This window comes from Myotis davidii, unplaced genomic scaffold (assembly GCF_000327345.1).
Source record: "Myotis davidii unplaced genomic scaffold, ASM32734v1 scaffold496, whole genome shotgun sequence".
In the NCBI taxonomy this organism is placed as follows: Eukaryota; Metazoa; Chordata; class Mammalia; order Chiroptera; family Vespertilionidae; genus Myotis; species Myotis davidii.
The window spans coordinates 4,028,980-4,051,255 of NW_006289398.1; the positions used below are offsets into that span (position 1 = coordinate 4,028,980).

Sequence of the window (22,276 nt, forward strand, 5' to 3'; positions counted from 1 at the left end):
GAGAAATGGGGACAGAGCCGCCCAGCCGAGGGCGGTCGGGGATGCACAAAGCCCGCAGAGGAATTATTTTTCTTGGTTCTAGTTTGGTGCTAATAGATGGTTCATCAAATTGCTATTTTTTTAAAGACACACAGACCCTGGAGCCTCTCCCAATCCAATAGTAGTTGCTATTTAAGTCCACCCAGCAGCCCATGGGTTTAGGTTCGGGTGGGGCCCTGAATCAATGGTGTCGGGCACTCCCTGAGCTCCTCCCGGACACACGCCCCCACGGCCACAGTCCTGAGGCACCTGGGGCGCATCGTGGGGCCGGGGATGTGTGAAGAGGTTCTGGAGGGCTGGGGAGCTGAGACCTGGTGGAAAGATTCAGGGAAGCCCTGGTCCCCGAGGCGATACGGGAAAGCGGCGGGAACACTGCGTGATGGGCTGAGTGTTTGTGTTCCCCTAAAACTCACACGTGGAAGCCTGAACTCCCAGGGTGTCTGCATTTGGAGAAGGGTCTTCTAAGGAAGTAATTCAGGTTAAATGAGGACACAAAAGTCAGGCCCTGATCTTATCGGATTAGTGTCCTTAAAAGAAGAGACTCAAGCCCCAGTCGGCTTGGCTCAGAGGATAGAGCATCAGCCCACGGACTGAAGGGTCCCATGTTCAATTCTGGTCAAGGGCACGCACCTTGGTTGCAGGATCCACCCCGGCCCTGGACAGGGCCCATGCAGGAGGCAACCAGCAAATGTGTCTCTCCCCCTCTTCCTTCCATTCTCTCTAAAAATCAATGGGAAAATATCCTTGGGTAAGGATTAACAACAAAAAGAAGAGACTCAAGAGATCTCTCCCCTGACCCTATACACACACACACACACACACACACATACACTCACACACAGACACACACAGAGACATACATAAACACACAGACACACACTCACACAGACACACACACACACACACACACACACACACACACACGGGCCACGTGAGGACACAGCGAGAAGGAAGCCGCCCTCACCAGGACCCAGAGCCTCCAGAGGCCTGCCCGGTCGGTGGCATTTTGTTATAGCAACACGAACGGATGAGACATCCTGTGTTTCCTGGACATTTCCTGGCCCCCCTTCATTCCTCCAGGGCCCCTCGCCCTGCCCCCCACTCCCACCTCCACCCCCAAGGCAGCCTCCTTCTGCAGGATCGCCTCAAGCCCCTGCACTGGGGTGAGGGGTGCTGTGGTCTCAGGAGGCCCCATGGTGGTGGTGGCAGCAGCAGGACCGAGGGAACATTGCTCCAACCGTGAGAATCGCCACGTGTTTCTGGGGCTTGAAATAAACCCAGTGACTTCCCAGACAGTGCAGCAACTGTTACAGCTCGGAGGCCACGGGGGATGCCTGCGCTGGCTGGTCTGCTTCGTGGGGTGCTCTTGAGAGTGACCAAACTAACTTAGGGCCTCGCCAAAGCGGGCAGGGACAGCCTAGGTCGATGAGGCCCATTGTGTAACAGTGCGGTGTTCTCAAGCTGTAGACCAAGCATGTCAAACTCGCGGCCCGCACAACGAATATTTTTGCGGCTCAGCCAGTATAACGGCATGAGCAGTTACTTACAATTATGAAAGGAAATAAGTCTCCTGTCAGATCCAGAATTACTGATATTCACTGTGGGTCGGTTTGAAAGTAATCTCTGTGAACAAGATCTCCCCCGAAGCAGGAAAGATGGTAGCAGAGAAGAGATGCCAAGTATCAGGAAGAAAACATGAATTTTATCATTGCTCTTATGCTTTTTTTTTACACAATACTTTTCTAAATCAACCTACGTTTCTATGGAAATTGAATCTTTTGGTTTTTTGCGGCCACATAAACTTAAACCTTGCTTATTTGGCCCGTGTTAGCCATTGAGTTTGACATGCTTGCTGTAGACACTCGAGATCATATTACTCAGCTTTCTTCCCTCACTGGCCAATTCAGGGAAGACCCCTCATTTGAATAATATTATTTTCTTATTTCTGTAAATTTCCCTTTGCTGGGCAGAAAATTCTTGAGTTAGTTCATAGGCACCAGGCAAACAATAAAACCCACCCCATCCACGGATTGATCTTTTACTTAAGCTCCTCCTGGGAGCCCACCCGGTCCCTGGAGGGTATGGACCTGGGCAGTGGGGGTGGCTGAATCACAAACAGGAAAGGCTTGCTGTGGGATGTATTTTTAATGAGAACACATTGTTATACTGTGAGCATGTGGCATTCTTGCTGAATGAAAACATTTACAAGAACACATACACATTTATATCCAAACACCAAATGAAGTAGATACTTTAAAGGACCAGTTTGCACCGGAAATAAAATATATTATACAAAACAGGGGTTATATCCACAGTCATTAATTCTCATCTTCTACACAACACAACAATAAATTAAATCACATTATATGCAGATAGTTCTACTTACATTAGAATAATCAACTGTATGTAGCAGGTGCCGCTTTTACTCTTCCTTTGCTACCGGACTCGTGGTAGGGTCGCGTTGTTCAGTGGTCCTGTGTTTACATTCACAATGACTAACCCGGCCCAGAAGACAAGGGCTGCAGAGGGACCCTCCACAGTGTCTGGACCTCCTCTTGGTGTCACTACCCACCAGGCACAGGGGACAAAGCTCAGATTCCCAGGCCCCAGCACAACGGTCTGCAAACGCCCAGGCTCTCCCGGCTGCCTCGGGCACCTCATGGCTCTCTTGTCAGTAAGACACGCCACATAGAACACATTCAGCTTTGGTATTGAATAATGCATAGGACAGCCTGCTTCAAAGCCAACATGTCCCTTCTCTGCCCAGTTATCATGTGCTGTGGTCGCATTTTCTCTTCCCCAGTGAGAAACATTTTGGCGGGCTGTGCTGCGACTCACCCTGGGTGAATGGGCCCTTTATTCCTTCCTGCGTGGAAATGTAGGACTTTAACTCCTGGATCAGAGCAATGCAGCATTTTTTGCTAAATCTTAATTCTGCTTGTTCCAATCTCCCCCCAGGAATCACCCCACACCCGGCCCATCAGAGCGCGAGGACAGCCTGTGGATTTTTACTTCTGAGCCTCGCTCCCATGGCAACCCTGCCCCGGTGTTTGAAGCAGCTGAAGACACGGACGTGAACAGCATCAGCTGGTGTAGAATGGCTTTGCCTTTGGTAGGAATTAACGTTAGTGGTTAATGAGAAATTTGAACCAGCTCCAATCCAGCACCTTTTGAAAGTTGTTTTAATCCTAGAGTCTAGCTGTGGGGTACGCCTGCAAGAGATGTTTGGGAGACCGGCATGCTGAAAACCAGGTCAGGCTTGTTGGCGTCTATGCACATCCCAGGCTTGAAGTGCCCTGGGGCGTGTGTGGTCAAGTTAACATAAGGGTTCTGGTTGCAGCCAGCACCGGGCGGGTGGCCGTCTTCCTGAGGAAGTGCGGGGGTCCCTCGGCAAGCTTCTGCCTGCAGGGGCAAGAGCTGGCGCACCTTCACAGCCAGGACAGAGGTGAGTGGGGTGCGGGAGGAAGGAGGGGAAGACGAGGCAATTTGCAATTGTACCTTCTGTTCCTTTCAGAGAACGGAGCTCCTGATCCTTTCTGGGTGTGGCCTGTGCTTCTGGCAGAGCCTGGCCGTTGAAGAGGACTAAATTATTGGCTACTCCGCACTTCCAAAGACAACCCCAAGAAACACCACCTCCTCCTCTCCGCTGCCACCCTGACCCTCAGACACAGGCCCTGGTCTTAGAGAATTTCGCTTTCCCACTGAAGAAGGTCGGCCCATGATCAGCTCCCTCAGGAAGCACTGGGCCACAGCGCATAACCAAACAAGCCCCCGAACGCCGAACGCCGATCAAGGGCCTGCTCTCGGTGGGCATTGGGCTTTCTGCCTGCATCCAGTCAGCATCTAAGTTCTTTGTGTCCCGAGAAACATAGAAACGCGTGCCTTTCCTTTAAAAAAAACACTCCCTTAAGACACGGCCTGATATTCTATGTGGTTCCCTACAGAGACTTCCACCAACAGCCACTGCGTACCCCCAAGAAGGGGGCGCCACGGGACTTCCCTTCTGAATTCCTGTCACTCTGTGAGGCCTGCACAATGGCCTTCGTCTCACTGCCAACAGCCAGTCTCACCCTCCGAAACCCAGCGCCAGACAGAAGGAAAGTGGGAAATTGGGGGCAAAGAGGGCACAGGGGCCTTGAAGGAGTTTGTGACCCTAGAAGCCTGTGAATAAGGGAGCAGTGTCTGGCCATCAAGTCTTAGAATTTCAGGAATTTATTTCCATACACGTCTCCCCTCCCTCCGTGAAATGTTGCCTCTGAAACGTAGAGAACTGTTTTAAAGCCAGTGGAGCCGTGTCTGTGGTTCAGGAAAGGACACGCTAATGGTGCTTCCAAGAAATATAATGTTTACAGGGGATTCCTCGCAGAACCTGCGGTCAGGGTGGGGGGAGGACGCACCCTCTATACAGAGAGTGTTTTCGGGATGGAAGTGAGCCTCTGGAGAAAGCTTTTATTTCTGAGTCCAGGAAAACAATCTGAGAAGGTGACAATGATGAACATAAAGGCTACACTTACTTCCAACACCATGAGTAGATGTGAAAAGCATATACCTTGACCGGCGTCGATGTCGGCTGGCTTGGCCAGCTGGTACTGACCTCTTTTTAAACCCGAACTCCCTGGCCTTCAAGGGAAAACTGTATAGAATGGTTTAAGAACTAAAGCCCCATTTATTTGACTGTGTGACATGTGGCTCCTGGCGGAGGATAAATGACTAGTTGTCAAAGACTTTGCTTAGCAGTTAGGAACGTACTCTGAAACTACAATCTCCACAGGTCTGAACCCAGGGTAACCTTGGGCCAAACACCCACACTTTTTGCAAATGTTTCCAACTGAATGGAGTCTTCCAAAACATAAGAGAGTTTTGGTAAGTCATATGATGAGTTCAAGGCAGAAAGTATAGACAGCAGACATAAGCAATCAATCTTAAGAGCCCTATGATTGCTTTACGATTGGAAGAGAATGGCATCCACATCTGTGAAACCTCATAATTTGTTCTGCCATTTTTAAAAGACTAAAATTCTCATTTTTACAATTTTATCTGGGGACATAATAATATTAACTTCAGAACTATTCCTCTACCTAAAGTAGAAATAAAATATATTTGCTTTAAAAATGTGAGTTAATGGAACCCTGTGTCGATTATAGGAAGGCTAGAAATGTTTATACCCAACAACTGCAACCAGGTAGAGTGTTTTCCCCCTGAAATAAGCACATAGGCTCAAAATTGAAATGTCTCTTTACAAACACATGATAAAAGAAAATGAGTATCTCTAAAAGTCATAACAAACATCACTGAAACAAACTAGAGAGAAATAAGTTCTCAATTCATAAAAACCAAATGGAATCAAGCCTTCGCTTTGAGGAGCCCTGAGCTGCTCATCACTTTACTTCTCTGGGTTTTACTTCCCAGGCTCTCTTCCTATGATAGGATTTCTGGAGCTTGCCTTTCTTGCTTTCTCTTTCCATCCTTTTTTAAAATTTAGTACTTTTTCCTTTGCATCCAACATGGAGAACTACAACATCATTGTTCCAGTTGATCATCCTTAATTCTTTGATCATGTTCTCCAGCTGGCTGCAAAACATTTTTAAGCCATAAAGGGAACATGTGCCTCACCCAGAAGTAATCCATTCCCTGTGACTGACTGGAGTAGGAGTGACAGGGGCCAGCTCCTCCAGGAAGCAAGGTGGGACCAACTTCCAAGACACACGGCTTCCACTCATCGGCCTCCGCCCTCACCTGTACGAGCTATGACCTCCCAGGAATTGTTCAAACTCCACTATTGACCTCCCTACACATGGTCTGTTACAGACAGTAAGATGATGTTTAAAACTATTTTCCAGATGCTCAAATGTTATCAAGGACCGAGTGACCTAATTACATGCTAGCTAGTCCAGCAATGTCCCATTCTGTCCTCACCGTCCATTTTCTCCACGAATCATACAGTGACAGCCTGAATGTCAACCTGTGTGCAGAGTACTGGGTACAGCCTGGAGATTCAGTAAAGGCTTATTCAACTTTGTCCAAAGTCCTTATACCCACACCCACAACCATGGTTACACAGGACACTGGTGGCTGACTACAGAACTCTGCGGAATTAACTGACAGGGAATATAGTCGCTACGCAGATTCTCTCTTTTAACCCAAATCATCACTGTAAGTTTTGGTAAAATGCCATGTATTTATCATTTCTGTGTTTACTCTCAAGCTCTAACTCTCTTATAAAGTTCTTCTTGAGGAAAAAGGGCTGCCTCCCCTTATAACATCCTACTTAATTCTAGTACATTTCACCCTTGATCCTGAAACTCATCATTTGGCCAGAATTGGAAGGGATCTATCCCTAAAACAACGTTCATTTAAAGCAGGTAAATTAATGTGCTCCTGCAGGGTCTGTAATCGGAAGACATTTCTAGGTCTCTGGAATTAAAGCAGCAGTTTGCAGTTGGGTCTGGCCCAGGGGAAGAGGACAAGGGGGGGGGGGGGCGTTGGGAGAGAGAAGCATCTTTCATCACCGTTATACCCATGTTTTTCAAATATAAGTGAAATTTAATCTTAAAAATGAAAAAATAGACACATTTTCTAATAGCAAAATATAAGATCAAAATACTTAAAAATAAAATGTTAGTGGGAAATAGGGCTTTGTTTTTTACATTTTAAAAAATGAAACATTTTAGATTTGCTTTTCTTGTATAAACCCTCTTGTCTCGATGATAGTTACAACTGTCCAGAGCAGCTTTTATGAGACACTGAGGGGGCCAGGAGGGAATCCTTTGTCAAGAGAGGAAGTCAGGACCTGAATGCATACATTGGACAGAGCCGTCCTCAACCTGGCCAGCCAGCACTAGAGAGAGGCACGAGTGTATTTCCCACCTTGAGATATTTCATTACATTTTCCTCTTCTTGGGTGTTAAATTCTTTCTAAGAATATTCTACTTGTAAAAATGATTTTATTCTAGCTATAAAACATTTCATTTGAGAAAACCCCATTTTATAGCCTTGTGTGAAATGCCCCCAAAAGCCAGCAAGATAGGGAGACATCAGATTCTCAAACCATAAATCCAACACAGGCCCTGGAAACAGTGTGCACGTTTAACAGAGTGACATTATATTCTGATATTTTCTTGTCACGAGATGAAAGGCCGAGAGGCATCTGATGACTAATAGTAGTTCCTGAGCTTCTAAAGAAATTTTACAACGAAATGACTAAATGCTTAAAAGAATGAGTTCTTCAAGAGCACGCCTCTGTTCCAGTCATGTCTTTCATCCCATCAATCTCCCCAAAGAATCTCGGGCCGAAAGCAAAGGCTTCCTTTTAAGCCACCGAAAGATGGGATCTGATGGAGTCTTCCCGGAGCTCCCGATGTTTCCCGAGGTTTCTTTCTTCTCGCCGGTTTCGTCTCTCAATGGTTATTCTGTATTTCTTCCTGGGTAAAGGGAAAGTGAATGTAGTAATAAAACCTCCGTTGGCTACAAAATACTATGGTTTCTCTTACAAAGAATGCCCTTGGGGGACATCTGGGTTGGGGTTGATAAATGAGAAGTGACAGAATATGAAACCCTGGTCAGAGATTAAAGTAGAGTGCCCCCAGGCGCCCTGACCTTATTCAAGGAGGAAAATTGGCCCGCTTTCTGAAATGCCATAGAACAAGCCTTTCCCTTCTTCCCTGGGCGCCTGGTGGGTTCAGTCGTGTCTATTGGGCCACAGAAGCGCTCCCCAACTCCCAGGACAGGCCCCAGATAAAGATCAGATTACGTGCACTGAGCCAAAGGAACAGGAATACAATTGTTCCCACCAAGAGCCACAGACACCCAGAGCTACATTTCCATGCAGAAATGAAGAAATTGTGGTCGAATGGCTTAAGAATAAGCCACAAACTCAACCACCAAAGATTACAAAGGGATCGACCGCCCTTGTGGTGCGAAACTGTCAGTATCTTGGACACAGAGAAATATGACAATTTTACAAGCCTTGGGGCTTAACCACAGTGGTAACCAAGTGTGTGGGGTCTCCAAATGCTCAGCACCGACCAGCCTGAGAGCATGGGCCACTCGGAGCTGCTGCCTCCTCTCCAGAAGGTGAACCCAGGCACCTCCTTCTGACCCGGAGGAAGCCTGAGAACGGGGCCATCTATTTCCCCTTTGTGCAGATTTCCTCTCCATGTACACACTGGGTGGGTGGTAGGGATTTGGGTCAGAATATCTGTATCAAAGGATAGTAGCTGTTCTGTGGCCCACAGGCCAGTGCAGCAGGAACCCCTGCCCTCTCCCTAGCACGCTAGCCCACTGACCACCACACCAGGGGGCCCACCAACAGATGGCTTTGTTCTTCCAACCACCATGCTTTTGGGGTAAGAGCAAGATATGGGCAGGTCACAGAAAGATCATGCAAAGGCAAGTGACAAAGGCAATAATAGAGTGAATTTTTAAACCCGATTACAAGGTCCTAACCTGAAAAAGTAGAAAGCCATTAGCAAACCAGCTCCTAGTAAGGCCCCCACCACAATTCCTGTGACCGCTGATTCTTCTAGGCCACCTGCTTGAGAAAAAAATAGATCATCAGAGTTCATTTTGAGAAACAGAAAAGGTTCCTCCTAACCTTTCTGTTTTTGAATAAGAGCACACATTTATTTTCCCCATCACATACAGAATATTGGCAAATATCCATCACATACTAGATCATAAAGAAAATCTCAGGACATTTCAATGAATAGGTGTCATTCAAACCCTGAATTCATACGTCCTAACCTTTCATTCATTGAAAAGCTTCGTTCTCTGGACGGTGTTTCTCAGTTTCCCACTTGAGAACATTTTCCTTTCTTTTTTGAGAAAGATTTCTAGGGGATCCTGCACTTTTCCTAAGAAGCACCTAAGAGCACACTAGATGAGTGCACAGCCTGCTACAGGGAGCACACTAGATGAGTGCACAGCCTGCTACAGGGAGCACACTAGATGAGTGCACAGCCTGCTACAGGGAGCACACTAGATGAGCGCACAGCCTGCTACAGGACAGCGGGAAGAACGCCGGCTCAAGAGGACTCGAGGGAAAGTGGAACAGGTGTCCAGCTCCATCCACACTTGTGTGAGTTTACATCAGAGAGGACAACTGGACAGACCGTGGAATCGACCCGCATGCCTTACTTTCACCGATGGGTGGGGACACGCCAAAGCCCTGGAAGTTTTGGTGAAAAATTCACTGGGTTAACGTTCTCTTTTTAGATGTTCTCTCACCAACGCCAGAGTTTCATGTTGAAATGTCCTACATAGCATTGTGAAAACGTGAGTAACAGCAGAAACAATCAAGTTCAGTGGTGTCCTGGTCATTATATAAAAATGACAAATAGCTAGCTTGTCTATAAAGAGTTCAGGGTACAGCCTTCAACCCATCACCTTGTTTAATTCTCAAAACAGTCCTAAGAGTTGGGCAGATTCCCTTCATTTTTTTTTAAATCTTTAATTTCTTTATTGGTTAAGGTATTACAAATGTGTCCTCATCCCCCCATTAACCCCCAACCTCCCTGCTCCCCCAACTCATGCTCTCATCCCCCTGGTGTCCGAGTCCATTGGTTTGGCTTATATGCATGCATACAAGTCCTTTGGTTGATCTCTTCCCCTTACCCCCACCCTCCCCTACTTTCCCTCTGGGGATTGAAAATTGAGGCTTAAAAAAACAAAGGAATGCCCCTGGGGCCACGAAACCAGTAAGTGATAAGGATGGGACTTCAAATCCAGGCCCGATAACTCCAGAGACTGTTTCTACTCATTTCTGCCTCACTCCTTCCTGGAATCACTGCCTACGCAAAAGTACCCACAGACCCAAACACAATGTGCATCCATATGTTAGCATATGTGACCAAGTGGCCTAAAGAACGCTATTAACTTTGTTCGCCCTCACTAGCTTATAAGAAAAGGGTCTTCTAAAGCACTGATTTCCAATGCTGTTCCTATGTGTAAGCTCCTGATAAGAATGTCCACTTGCTTCTGTGTTTATGACAGGCCATACATAAATAACAGACTTAACACTCATTCCCCAGTTTGTAATCTGTGGGTGTTTAAGGGACATCATCTGTTTGGTTCTGAGGGATCAGCGGAAACTGCAAACTTCGAAAATTAGAATGAGACTTGCTACGAGGGATGAGTAAGTGAGTGACGTCTATTATTTGGTATTTTGATTTTCTCTAAAATGGTAACTCTCATACTCAATGTCATTTCCTCATTCATCTCTCATAGCAAGCCTCATTCTGATTTTCAGAGTTTGCTCACAGTAAGGTTATAATAAGAGATGAACACGTAGGGAGAAGGCTTTTGCCAGTTTGGAAACGGACGGAAGAGAAGAAAGACATAGAAGCTTCTGGTGAAGGTGGGATGCCAGTTCGTGAGTTATTTCTGTGGCTTTGACCACAACAGAAGAGAAATCTGAACCTTCAGTCCTGAGCCCCCGGATCACACATCTTCTAACCCCGCATCATGCTGACACCACTGATGGCGGAGCAGCGGTTCCGCCCCTGGACTTACACGACTTGCAGGGGGAGCTGCTGGTGTGCTCCACAATCCTGGTCTCATCGATCCTCAGCTTCAAGGGCCCCCAGGGATACTTGACGTTGGGCCGCATTTCAAAGCGACCTTCTTTTCCAAAGTAATCACCAATCACCTGTTTCAAGGCCAAAAGCAAGGGGACCAGCTGAGAGGTCAGTCACCTGTCTCCCTAGGAGGCGCAGGGCGGGCTCCCGGTGTGCACCCTGACCCCAGCCGTGTGTTTGAGGACTTTGTAAGTCGGGATTTACAGCTGCTGAGTCTCCCTGAAGGTGGGCATCACTGAGGGAGGGCTGTGGCCCCTCAAGGCAAGGTGGGTGGTTACACAGGGAACCATGATCTCGGGTTCACAGCTTTCCCCCTGCTGATCCGGGGCTGCTGTCCACCCATCCCCACCGGGCAGCCCCGTGGCCAGCCCTTCTGAAGGCCCACGTTCCTCTGGGCAGGGAGACCAGGTCTGCTGGGCCAGGAAGTGTAAGACAGGAGCATGGCCTCACACCACTCAGTCGGCCCCCACATAATGGAAGCGTTAAAGAAAGTAGCTCTTAGGGACTCCTGGCCTCACACGCCCCTGAGGCGGGATTACATTCTCCTGGCTGAGGAGTTTACCCTGCTTACACCTTGTTTCCGGGCGGAACTCCTGTTTGATTGGTCCCTCTGGTTCCCGGAAAATCATTATTCTTTTATGCTCAGTCCAAAGGTCTCTCTCAGTTTCAGGTTTAAATGCCTTTCATCAGCTCCTCAGCCCTGATCTAGAGGCACCGCCATCCGGGGTCCTCAGGCTCCATCTCTCTTGTCACCAGCCTGCTCCTCCGAGTGGCTGTCACATCTCCGCCCGTCCCTTTTGAGGGAGGTGCAGCTGGCTCTCCAGGCTGTTCCATGGTGTGGCAAAAAGCATTCTCCACAATCACCAGAACACAATCACTGTGTCCTGACACCCTACAGAGCACCTCACACACTGTCACCCTGCACCCCCACAATGACCCTCCCTCACAGAGGGGAGACCAGAATACCCACCACACCCGGACCAGCCCAAGCAGCAGATCCGACCTGAAACACTGCATCCTATCTAATAGAGGGAATATGCTAATTGACCCTCATGCCATCACAAAGATGGCGGTGCCCACAGCCAATAAGGAGGGAATATGCTAATTGACTGCCATGCCCTCAAAGATGGCGGCACCCACAGCCACAAGATGGTGGTGTCCAGTCCCCTCAGCCCCCAGCCTCCCAGGGCCGTCCGAGGCTCAGGTAACCAGGGCCGGCTGAGGCTTGCGCTGCCGGCAGTGGCAGCAGCAGAGGTGTGATGGGGCATCGCCTTCCCCTGATCGCCGGGTCGCCTCTGGCCCCTGAGGGCTCCCAGACTGTGAGAGGGGGCAGGCCGGGCTGAGGGATCCCCCTCCAGTGCATGGATTTTCATGCACTGGGCCTCTAGTATGTGTATAATCTTTATTTATAGACTGATCATTTAAAGACTTTTCCTAGGTCTCATTTCATTTGGGGCTCATAATCACGAGAGAGCAAGGAATATCTCCATGTGACAGCCCAGGAAACTGAGGCAGAAAGCACCCTCCCAGTGAGGGTCAGAGGCTCATCTTTGTGTCCAGGGCACTCTTCCCGCTCCGAGGTGCTGTCCAGAAACACCACCATCTTTGGAAACGTTAACAATTGTCCAGTTCGTAGCCCCTTCACCCCCCGCCCAAAACAAAGTCAGGTTGTAAGGGAGGAGAGAAATACACCATCTCACTTCATCTCTCTCACCCACATCCCTCCTGCATCGTAGGACTGAGCTGTGATTGGTGGCCCCTTAAAAGGAATGATTTCCCCACTTGGGGTAACCGGGGGACTGAATCCAGAAGTCTTCCCTGATCCCCTCAACCGACGTGAGCTCCCCACTACTTGGAAACCCCAGGTATGGGGCTCATTCTCATTTGGAGGCTGCCTTGGGGACAGCTATTAGGACATCAGGACGAACACATTCCTTGGGATCCTAACCAGCAGGAGAGCGGGCAGAGCCTGGCTCGCTTACCTCCTGTGTGCCCGCCTCTGCGTCGGTCATGGCGATCACCGAGAAGTCCCCGTACCGGTCCCCGTTGGTGTCTATGGACACCTGCCCGGCAATACCTAGAGGATGACACAAGAGGAGCACCAGGTTGGTTACTTAAAGCAACGCTGAGCCAACGAAAACGAGGCATGAACGGACGGGATTGTTCAGGCGCCCTCTGGCCACAGGGAACCTCATCAGACGCGGAGCGTTTGTGTTGGCCTTGGGAAAGACATTGTAATTTCATCTGTGTCTGCATTCCTAAATTCTTAACATTTCTCCATTTAAAAACGAAAAGAAAAGGAAATAAATGACCTTCTTTGAGAAATATGCATGTGTGTTTTTAAAGAAGAGTAAGGCTAATCCTGAAAGCAGCATGCTTAGCCCAGAGTTTTCTATTAATTAAAACAAAAGCAAACTGCCAGGCAGGAGAAGTGGAGGTGTGGCCGGCTCCTGGACTTGTCACGGGTTCGTGTTATCACTAGACAAACGTCAGAAGAGAAACCCTATTCCAGGCCCAGGACCCGGCCAATGTGCTCCGCTCTGGGCAGTGTGGTGCGCAGGACGGGGAGTGCCTGGCCCCGGTCATGGGAGCTGAGAGTGAAGGAAGAGTTCATCTTTCTCCCACTATCTTCATTCACTGTTCTGTTTCTGTTTGGGGGGAGTTTTTTCCAGTTTTATTAAGGTATAATTGACATTCATAACTGTTTGAGTTTCAAGTGTCCAGCATAAAGCTTTGACTTACCACAAGTTCAGCGACTATTCATTATCTCACAGAGAAACAGTAAATCATTTATTGTTTGCCCAAATGTTTGCGTGGTGATGCTGCCGCGGAGGCAAAGGTGAATGGGACACATTCTCCGCTCAAGAGAGGGGCAGCCCTGAGGAGGGATTTAGCCTGTGGAACCCAGAGGTCTGCATTTGGATCCCGGCTCTCATGCTTACAAGCACCGTGACCTTGAGCAAGGACTTTGGCCGGTGAGACTCAGCCTCCCGGACCATGAAAGAGTCATAACAGTGTCTCCCGGCCAGGAGGCTGTTGACGAGATGAAACAGGTAAAGCCCTGTCAACGCAGGTTGAAGAGAAGTTGGTTGCTTTCCTCTGCTGTCATCGCTACTATCGCCAGGCCTGACCTCTGGGAGAGGACGCCTGGCAGTGCCCACACCACGCAGAGCAGGAGGCCCCGTGCAAAGGCAGTCTTTCATGGGCACGTGGGTGAAGTCCATGGTTTGGACAAGCAGCCATCAGAGAGCGGGGAGTGTTCGAGGCAGAAAGGCTAGCCTTGTTGGCATTTACAAAGGCGCTGACGCTGGAAAGCAGAGTGGCCGTGAGGTTTCTGGGAGGTGGCCCGGGTGCATGGAAAGGAGCAGAGAGAAAGGCTGGACCAGAGTGGCCAGAGTATGGAGAGCCCCGAGTGCCCACCGGAAAGACTGAATTCGCTTTGGCCAGCAATGGTGGCTTACAACAGCTAATCAACCAAGCAAGTATGTCTCCTTAGTTGATATTAAATGTCTATATTGTAATTTTCATTAACTAAGTAATAGAGTGCAAATGTCAGCTACATGCTAAGTCACCACGGCTATTCATTTTCCTTTATTTCAAACTGTGGCAGAGTTCAGTGTAATTCTTAATTGGTGTTTCCATTGATCTGGTTCTCTCCGGAAGTAAAATGAATGTCTGGGAAAAGGGATCCCAAGGGAAAGTTCCATCCTCAAGTGTGGCTTGGAGAGGACAAGTATTTGGGTTTACTGTCCTTGGGTTGTGGTTTGAAGGCCTGCCGATTTTTCCAGACTTTGGTCTACTTTGCCAGAAACAGAATGGAGTTGCCATTCATCTGGATTTTTTGTCTTCTTAATATAGACTGGTTACAAAGGGTACACCTACCTCGAACTTGTTTATCCTTGACAGCCTATACAACTTTTAAGTCATGCCATTTTTTAACTATATATATATATTTAAATATATATATATATATCCCCAAACGTATTGGTTATCCCAAAACCTTTTTTATTCTGTTCAGAGGGCTTTATGATAGTGTGTTCTGTAAGTGTTTTTGCAGAGTGTTCTATAAGACAAGGTGGCCCTGGTAATCCAAGACCTCACTATACTTGAAGCTATTACAATTCTGCCAAGAAATGAGGTGAGAACCTTCAGGGCAGCCGATTAGCAAGTGATACTTCACCTGAGAGTATTGTACGTGAGGTGTGATGGTCAGGCTGCGGCAGAACTTTCCTGTATAATTACTGAGACAGCCCACCCTCATTTCTATGGGCCTGTAGTGGAGTTCACAGTTTGAGCCACAATCCTATTTACCTTGTCACTCTGACCTCTCACACAGAGAGCAATTTAGCTTCTTCCCGGGCCATGGTTGAGAGTTGGTCATAGGTTTCTCGGTAATAAAATCTAAATTTGTCAAATAACATCCAGAGTATTTTTCCCTAAGAACTTAATGGTCCCTTATGGTGACCATTAAAATGAAAATTGATTTTAAATTTAGAAAGGTTAAAGTTTTTCTTAGAGGTCTTTTGGGGGCTACCCTCAGCTGGATCACTGTTTAGTAAAGAGAATGGAAACTTACCTTGGCTTTAATTGTCTTTACATTTAGACAAATGAGATTCTGCATTTAAGCTGAACTCATACAGTTGATTGTTTTAGAACTCATTTCCTATTGCCTGTGTAGACCTGGCCCTAGAATGGAAGACCAAGACGGCCTATGGGAAAATTCAGTTCATGCCCTCTAAACAAAACTGAATCCAGCCATTGTGGGCACCTGCCCTTCCCTTAACAACCTCCCTCAGAAGACCAAGAACAAATGACCACACCACGTAGTGAGGAATAGCTAAGAACGGGATGTGGCCTACCAAGATTGTGTCCACACACACACCAGTTTCTCAGTGTATTGGGCACAACTTCTGGAAAATTTGACTCTGTCCTAATATGCCCCCTGAATTATCCTACTTGATTCCAGCTCCCAGCTAAAGCAGTCTAAGGTTGAGCAAGACAATCCTGGAGGCCTGTTTGTTCACATTCTACAATCTGTCAGAAGTTAATCAGATGTCACTCTAGTTTTGAGTAAGATGTGGCATCCACATAAACCACCAAGGAGCAATGAAATCCACCACTTGTCACCATAGCTAAGGCCAAGACAATTCTAGATGGAACATGACCCCTTTGTGCTGCCCTGCCCCTTCTAATAACTGAGAACAGAACAAGACAGTGGAGTGGATAGGAGTCCCAATTGGAAAAAAAAAATGTGTGCTTCAAATCTAGACTTAGAAGTACTTGTTCCCATCATTGAAAATGTCATTAGTTAGATTGCAAATAAATATAGGCCTAGCCCCAATGCATTCAAGGATTCAAAGGAGGAGGTAGCATAATGCAAAACTGAAAGGACTCTTGTCAGTCATCAACTAGTCCAACGCCCAAGGGTTAGGTGATGGAGAAGTCCAAGGGACTGAGGGTGGAGTCCATGACCAGGACACGGGTTTCCTGGTCCAGCGATCTGTACTCTATGTTAGTGGCTCTCACATGATGCCCTTTAGCATGCTATAGTTTATTTTCCACACAGCCTCCACAGGACCCCTTTTAAAGACTCAAGATAGATCATCTTCCTCAAACCATCTGATGGCTGAACCCAAAGTCCTTGGTGCAGCTCCCAGGTCCGTGGGATCTAGCCCCCACTACCTCTCTGACTTGGACTCCTATCACACTGCCTCTCCCATGCTGTTTCAGCCTCCTTGCCTGTCTGGGGGCACTCAGAGCTGTCCCACAGATACATTCAAGGTCTCTGCAGTTGCTGCTCTCTCTGGAATGTTCTCTCATGAACATAATTTCTTTCCCTTCCTTCAGGTCTCTACTCAACTGCCACTTACCAGAGAGACCTTCCCTGATCACTCTATTTAAATTAATAGTCCCACACGACACTTTCTATCTCTCTATCCTGCTTTATTTAAAGCCCCTGAAATGGCTATTTGTTTATCATTAGTTAATCCCACTACCATGGAATCTCATATGATTGCAGGGAATGTCTTTCACTTATTGCTAAATCCTCAGTATCTTGAACAGTGCCTGGCACATAGTAGGTGCTCAAGAATATTTGATGAATGAATGAGTGAGTGAATATGAAGTTGATAACTGCACGGCTCATGCTGAGTCTCGTGTTAATTTTCTTTGAGTGCTGGTGAGGCCAGAGGAAGCCAGCCCTCTATACACTGTTGGCAAGAATATAAGCTAGTAGACCTTTCCAGAAGACATTTGCCAATATCTAATGATATTCCACAACTAGAAATATTCCCTGTTGGACGTACTCACAGAAATTCATCAAGACACGTAAGATGCATCATAGCAGAAACTATAAACAGCTCAAGTGTGCATCAATAGGAGATTGGTTAAAGAATTCCTTGTGCAGCCATATGGTGGAAAACTATGGAACTATCGTTGAAAAATGTGCTGAATCTATGAGTACTCATATGGAACGTTTTTGGCATGAAAGTAAAATAGCTATGATGAGGAATGGTATTCATGGTATGACGCTTTTTGTATAAATTTTTTAGATACGATATAATTCAAATGCATATGTGCTGGCAGAAGACAAAATATTTTTAAACCGAATCATAGGGAATTGTTAATAGTGACCACATTGGAGGGAGGGGACCAGGGCGAGGAGGAAAACTTTCACTTTTCATTTTGTGCATTCCTGGACTGTTTACATTTTCCAGCCAAGAAGAGTCTCATTCTTGTACAATTTTTAAACGTCAACAGAGGTTGCTTGAGTGATGAGATGACGGGCCATTTTTTGGTTGTTAAGAAAGCCACAGCTAATATTCATCATTTTATAAATAAAAGAAAAGTGAGGGCTCACTAGACCTGCTCATCATCTCAAACCACTCAGGTTTGAACAGAGAAATGTATATCTGGGATCTTTCATTTTAAAACTGACTACAGAACTCTTCACAGATTGATTGTTTGTTGTGAATGAAGCTTGTGATGAATTTAATTTTAAGAAACATGGAGTTTGCCCAACAATCAGGAGAGAAGCCACTGCCCGTTTCAGTGGGACTCTCTCAAAGCCCTTGCACGTGCTTTATCTCTGAATTTTCACAGCAAGCCTGTGGGCCGGCTTGATTTTGACTTATTGTCCTTACTGCACAGCTGAGGAAAGCAAGGCCCCACGGTCGTAAGAGCAAAATAGAACCAGCAAAGAAGCAGCTCAAGGAGCTGCAAAGTGCCGTCGACGTAAAAACTGGAGCCTCACCTTCAAAGGTCCTGTTCCACGTCTGCTGGATAATTTTCCCTCCGTCCTTCTTGCTGTAACCAGCTCTGAGCACCTCGTGCAAAGCCAGGACGTAGAGCAGAATGGCGTCATGGAACCCTTCCACAAACATGTTCACCTGCAAAGGAAACCCCAGCTGGGTGAGACCAAACACCAAATGACTCAAGTTGAGGAATAATATAATCGAATAAAAATGATCAACACGTTAGACTCCAGGCCTGCGAGCATGGCAGAGGCGGGCAGAGGCGTAGCTAACGAGAATGGTGGCATGGTTTTCCTGGCACAGGTTTAGTGAGGAAAACTTTTCCCCAGTTTGGGAATTTGGAAAGCAGACAAGATAGTACAGAATTTTAAAAAACCTGTACCTGTTGGCTAGGTTACATGTTCCGGGTGCATCAGCCTTTGCACAGGCGTGCTCCTTCCCCACGTTGCTCTCTGCCTCAGCCAACTTGAGTCCCACCTCCCCCTGGAGGTTTTCTCCACCTTCAACAGCCCCTCTGATCTCTCCGTGCTCTGAACTTGGAACTTAGCTAAAAGAAGAGTAGGGATCCATTCGCTCATATTCAAATGCTATTGAATGCCTGCTGGAAGGCTCGGCATGCAAAGAGGACTGGGTGGCGTCATTCCTGCCTGTCGCCATTTATGCTCTCTATTCTATCAGCAATGACATCTTCGTTTCTCGTTCTAATGTGTGTCCTGAGTCGTTGCAGTGCACCTCAGTGCTCCCCAGCTCCACTCCCTGCCAAGCTCCAAGGACAGGAATGGAAAAAGGCCTGGCTCAAGTAAGGAAACTTACAGCTTCCTGTGGACTTGGGAAATTCACTCAAATCCCTTTGAGCCTTATTTCCTCCTATAAGCACCATTTGTAAGTTCTAATACCACATTTAAACCCATCGCAACATTCAATAAACATGAAATGAGCAAATACGATCCTGAAACACTGAGTAGCTAACAAATACTGCACAAAAGTATGAAGAAAAATCGAGCCTTCTTTCAGGAGAAAGCATCAGGAATGTAATGCCACGCAGCAGAATGAGCGGGCATCCCATGGACCGACAGTCAGGGTGAGGCCTTTGAGGCTGTTTCCTGCCCCACCCCCAGTTCAAATACAGAAACATTCACAGAAGACACAGTTCAACATCCAGTCCTACTTGGCTTCATCCCCCCCAAAGGGCCGGTAAAGTCCTGTTTGTGTCCCAGAAGCAAATAGTTCAGATGTGACCAAGCCTACTGCTGAGAGGCAGGTCAGAAAAATTGTAGGGAGCCCAGCTTCACACTTCCTAGCTGTGTTTCCGCACCACGCTGGGTCTCAGTTTTCCTCATCTGGAAAATGAGAGAGATAGTAATACCTATCTTAGGGGGGCTGCCATTGTGTTTAAACAAATCAATAGGTGTAAAAGAGTCAGTATTCACTGTTAGTTCTTGTCGTTATTGTCTAGAGATGGTGAATTATAAAGCGAGGGGTCCTGGTTAGCTTCTCATTTCTAGTAGTGGTATTAATCAACTTACTGGTATAACATATCTTACTGACCCATTTATACTTAACGGAAACTTTGTTCATGCTTTGACACCCCAACTCGTTCTCTTACTTCCTCAATGTCCGGTCCTTAATTCTGTCCAAGTATGATGGGTGCAGCCCAAGCTGGTCAATTGCACTGACCCTCTGGGGTGGGTGGAGGATAGAAAAGAGTGCTGGCTCACAGGAGAGCTCTGAGTCAGCTGCTGGACCCAAAATCTAATCCTAGTCCTGACACGTTGTTTAATCTCTCTGATCTTCCATTTCCTCGTTGGTTTAATAGGGGTTTAGCACCTATTCATCTCCTAGAGCTCTCCTGGGGATGAAATGAATGAGGACATGTAGAACATCTAAAACAATTCCTGGGACCATGGAAGCAAAGAGTAGACAATGGCTCTTGCTCTTAGCCAGCACGCTTAAGTCTCAGAGTCACTATTTTCTTAGGCAAAGCAGAATGTGTAGAAATAACATCTACTGGTCAAAGATAATTTTCTGCTGATTCGGCTATGCTAATTAAATTTTCCAAAGGAATATGAAATTTTCACTTAGACCATGAAGTCATTGTGGCTTGAGAAAGTACGCATGCTGATGAGTTAATGAGTTTTAATAAGTGAACTTTGGCTGTGTAACTTCATTCTCGGGCCACTAAACATATTTTTTCAAAAGCTCTTTCTCCTCTTTGATAATTATATACACACCATCCTGCTCCAGAGGGCAGTCACAGAGTCACGGAAAGTGGAAGATGCAAGGTGCTCAGAAAAGCTCTGGCCTAACCCTTCCTTACTTGGAAGACGAAAAGAGCATCGCTCCCCCTCAATCGTCCTGCACTCTGTACCTGACGGCTGTTCCCTTCGTACTCCTTGTTCCTGGGCCACCTAGGACAACCCTGCTTCAACTGTGAAGTACCTCCGCCTCTCTTCCTCCTCCTCTTGACGCCTTCCCAAAGTCCTAAACCAAGGCCATCATAACACCTACCTACTGCTGGCCACCTTAAGCATTGGACATGGCCCCAGCACCACCCTCATCTGACTCTCCCCCTTCCTTCTTTCTTTTTTTTAAAATAGATTTTTATTGATTTCAGAGAAGAAGGGAGAGGGAGAGAGAGATAGAAACTTCAATGATGAGAGAAAATCATTGAACGGCTGCCTTCTGCATGCCCAACCCTGGGGATTAAGCCTGCAACCCAGGCATGTGCCCTGACTGAGAATCAAACTGTGACCTCCTGGTTCATAGGTCGATGCTCAACCACTGAGCAACAGTGGCATATTCTCCTTCTTGATATGCCCTCTGTGCTGCCCCCTCTACAACCCAGGATGGGAAGCGCGATCATCTGGCTGAGAAACATGAACCTGGATTCCTTTTTCCTACCAGGTTTAATGGTAGAAGAAAATAGATTGGTTCTAAACACACGTCCAAGTCTGAAAACCCATGCTACCCTGATTTGCAAACGAATTGAAAATTGTACTTCCTTTCTTTCAAAGTAGCTGAGTGTCTCCCTCTCCTGCCAAAGTTAGCAGGAGAGCTGCTGACCCCCACCGAGGCTCGCTGGCACCCCAACCTGCTGCGGAGGAGGTTTCATAACACCTACCTCATAGGCCCTCGAGCCAGAAGCAAAACCCTAGAGGCCTTCTTTTCTCCAGGAGAACATTCTCACATCCACACATGTTTTCAAGTGGGAGGAAAGCCCATTAGCACATTATAGACACTGCAAATTAGAAGTGCAAATTTTTGAAAAAATAAGGGGGAAAAAGTCCAGAGTATTAAGTTGCCTTTGGAACACTTTCCACTGGACCTCCAGGCTAAAAGGAAGTAGGTCATCTGGTCTGCCCCCTACCCAGCCTGTCAGAACAACACCTGGACCTCAAAGTCCTGATGGACAGACTGCACAACCTCTCCAGTATTTAGCATCCTTTTAGCCAGAAATCCCCTCCTTACTGTCATCAGCCATAAGTCTTCATTAAATTCTTAAATGCAGCCATCCCTGCTAGATGTTGAAAAAACAGAGAGAACAATACAATTCAAGAGCCCTGGGGATCTGCAGTCTTGACCAAACAGTGTCACAGTTCCATAAGGACACAAACAGCGTCACAGCTCCATGCGGACACGTAGAGGGAGTCTGCGCAAGGCGGCTGTGAAGGGGACCACCATGAGGGACAAGCCCCAGGCGATCACTATCGTGCTGTGTATCATTCCAACAAGATGGAACTCACGCACCATCTTCCACTCAACCTGGGAACTTGGCCAGAACAGGGCAGCATGCTGGCATTAACTCTCTGTCATTTCATTTCAGTTCCCCTGATTTTCCCTCTGGAGCTGGCCAGCGGCAGGTATGCCAGATGGAAGAATGCCATTTTTGCCTTTGGCCTGTCTCTCTGATTGCACTTGTCAGCCTTGTCTATTTATTAGTGTGTGTTTTTCATCTCATGGGGACAGCCAAATAGAAATTTTGCTATTTTTTAACTGAGCATAAAGAGTGACCATTCATGACATGGCTCCCATCTGTGGCAGGAGTGGCATCTTTCTCATTTCTCTTTGGGGAGGCAAATTCGTAGAGGAATTCCTCAGTGTTTGTGTTTCAAACAAGTAAGCAAAGATGTTGCCTGTCTCAGCTGTTTTGTGCAGTGACAGTGAATAGCACAGCAGTAATCCACCTCCCAGGTGGTCTGGGTGCTGAGACAGCCTGTAAAGCTCCCCCAAGCGTCCCGGGAGAAAGCTCCCAAAGCTCAATGCAAGGCGAGGCTGCCTGGAGATCTTGCCTGTGGTAATCAATGAACTCAAGAATATCACAAGGTGACTCCATCTTCCTTCCCATAAACCAATGGTTCCCAATGCAAATAAGGAAGGTGGAGAGTTAGGTAGCATATCTCAAGAGTCTTT

At 47.1% G+C, this 22,276-nt stretch overlaps 1 protein-coding gene across 1 annotated transcript in view; it reads right to left on the bottom strand.

Moving 5' to 3' along the window:
- Nucleotides 1-3,543: 3,543 nt before the first annotated feature.
- Nucleotides 3,544-22,276, bottom strand: part of NPR3 (natriuretic peptide receptor 3) — a 62,906-nt gene continuing 44,173 nt past the window's right edge. Inside the window, exons 4-8 of the mRNA XM_006761800.2 lie at nt 17,866-18,001; nt 12,596-12,690; nt 10,549-10,684; nt 8,485-8,569; nt 3,544-7,460 (exon numbers count right to left, since the gene is read on the bottom strand). Of these exons, the coding sequence (XP_006761863.2) occupies nt 7,349-7,460; nt 8,485-8,569; nt 10,549-10,684; nt 12,596-12,690; nt 17,866-18,001 (564 nt within the window). The 3' untranslated portion in view covers nt 3,544-7,348. The remainder of the gene's footprint in view (nt 7,461-8,484; nt 8,570-10,548; nt 10,685-12,595; nt 12,691-17,865; nt 18,002-22,276) is intronic.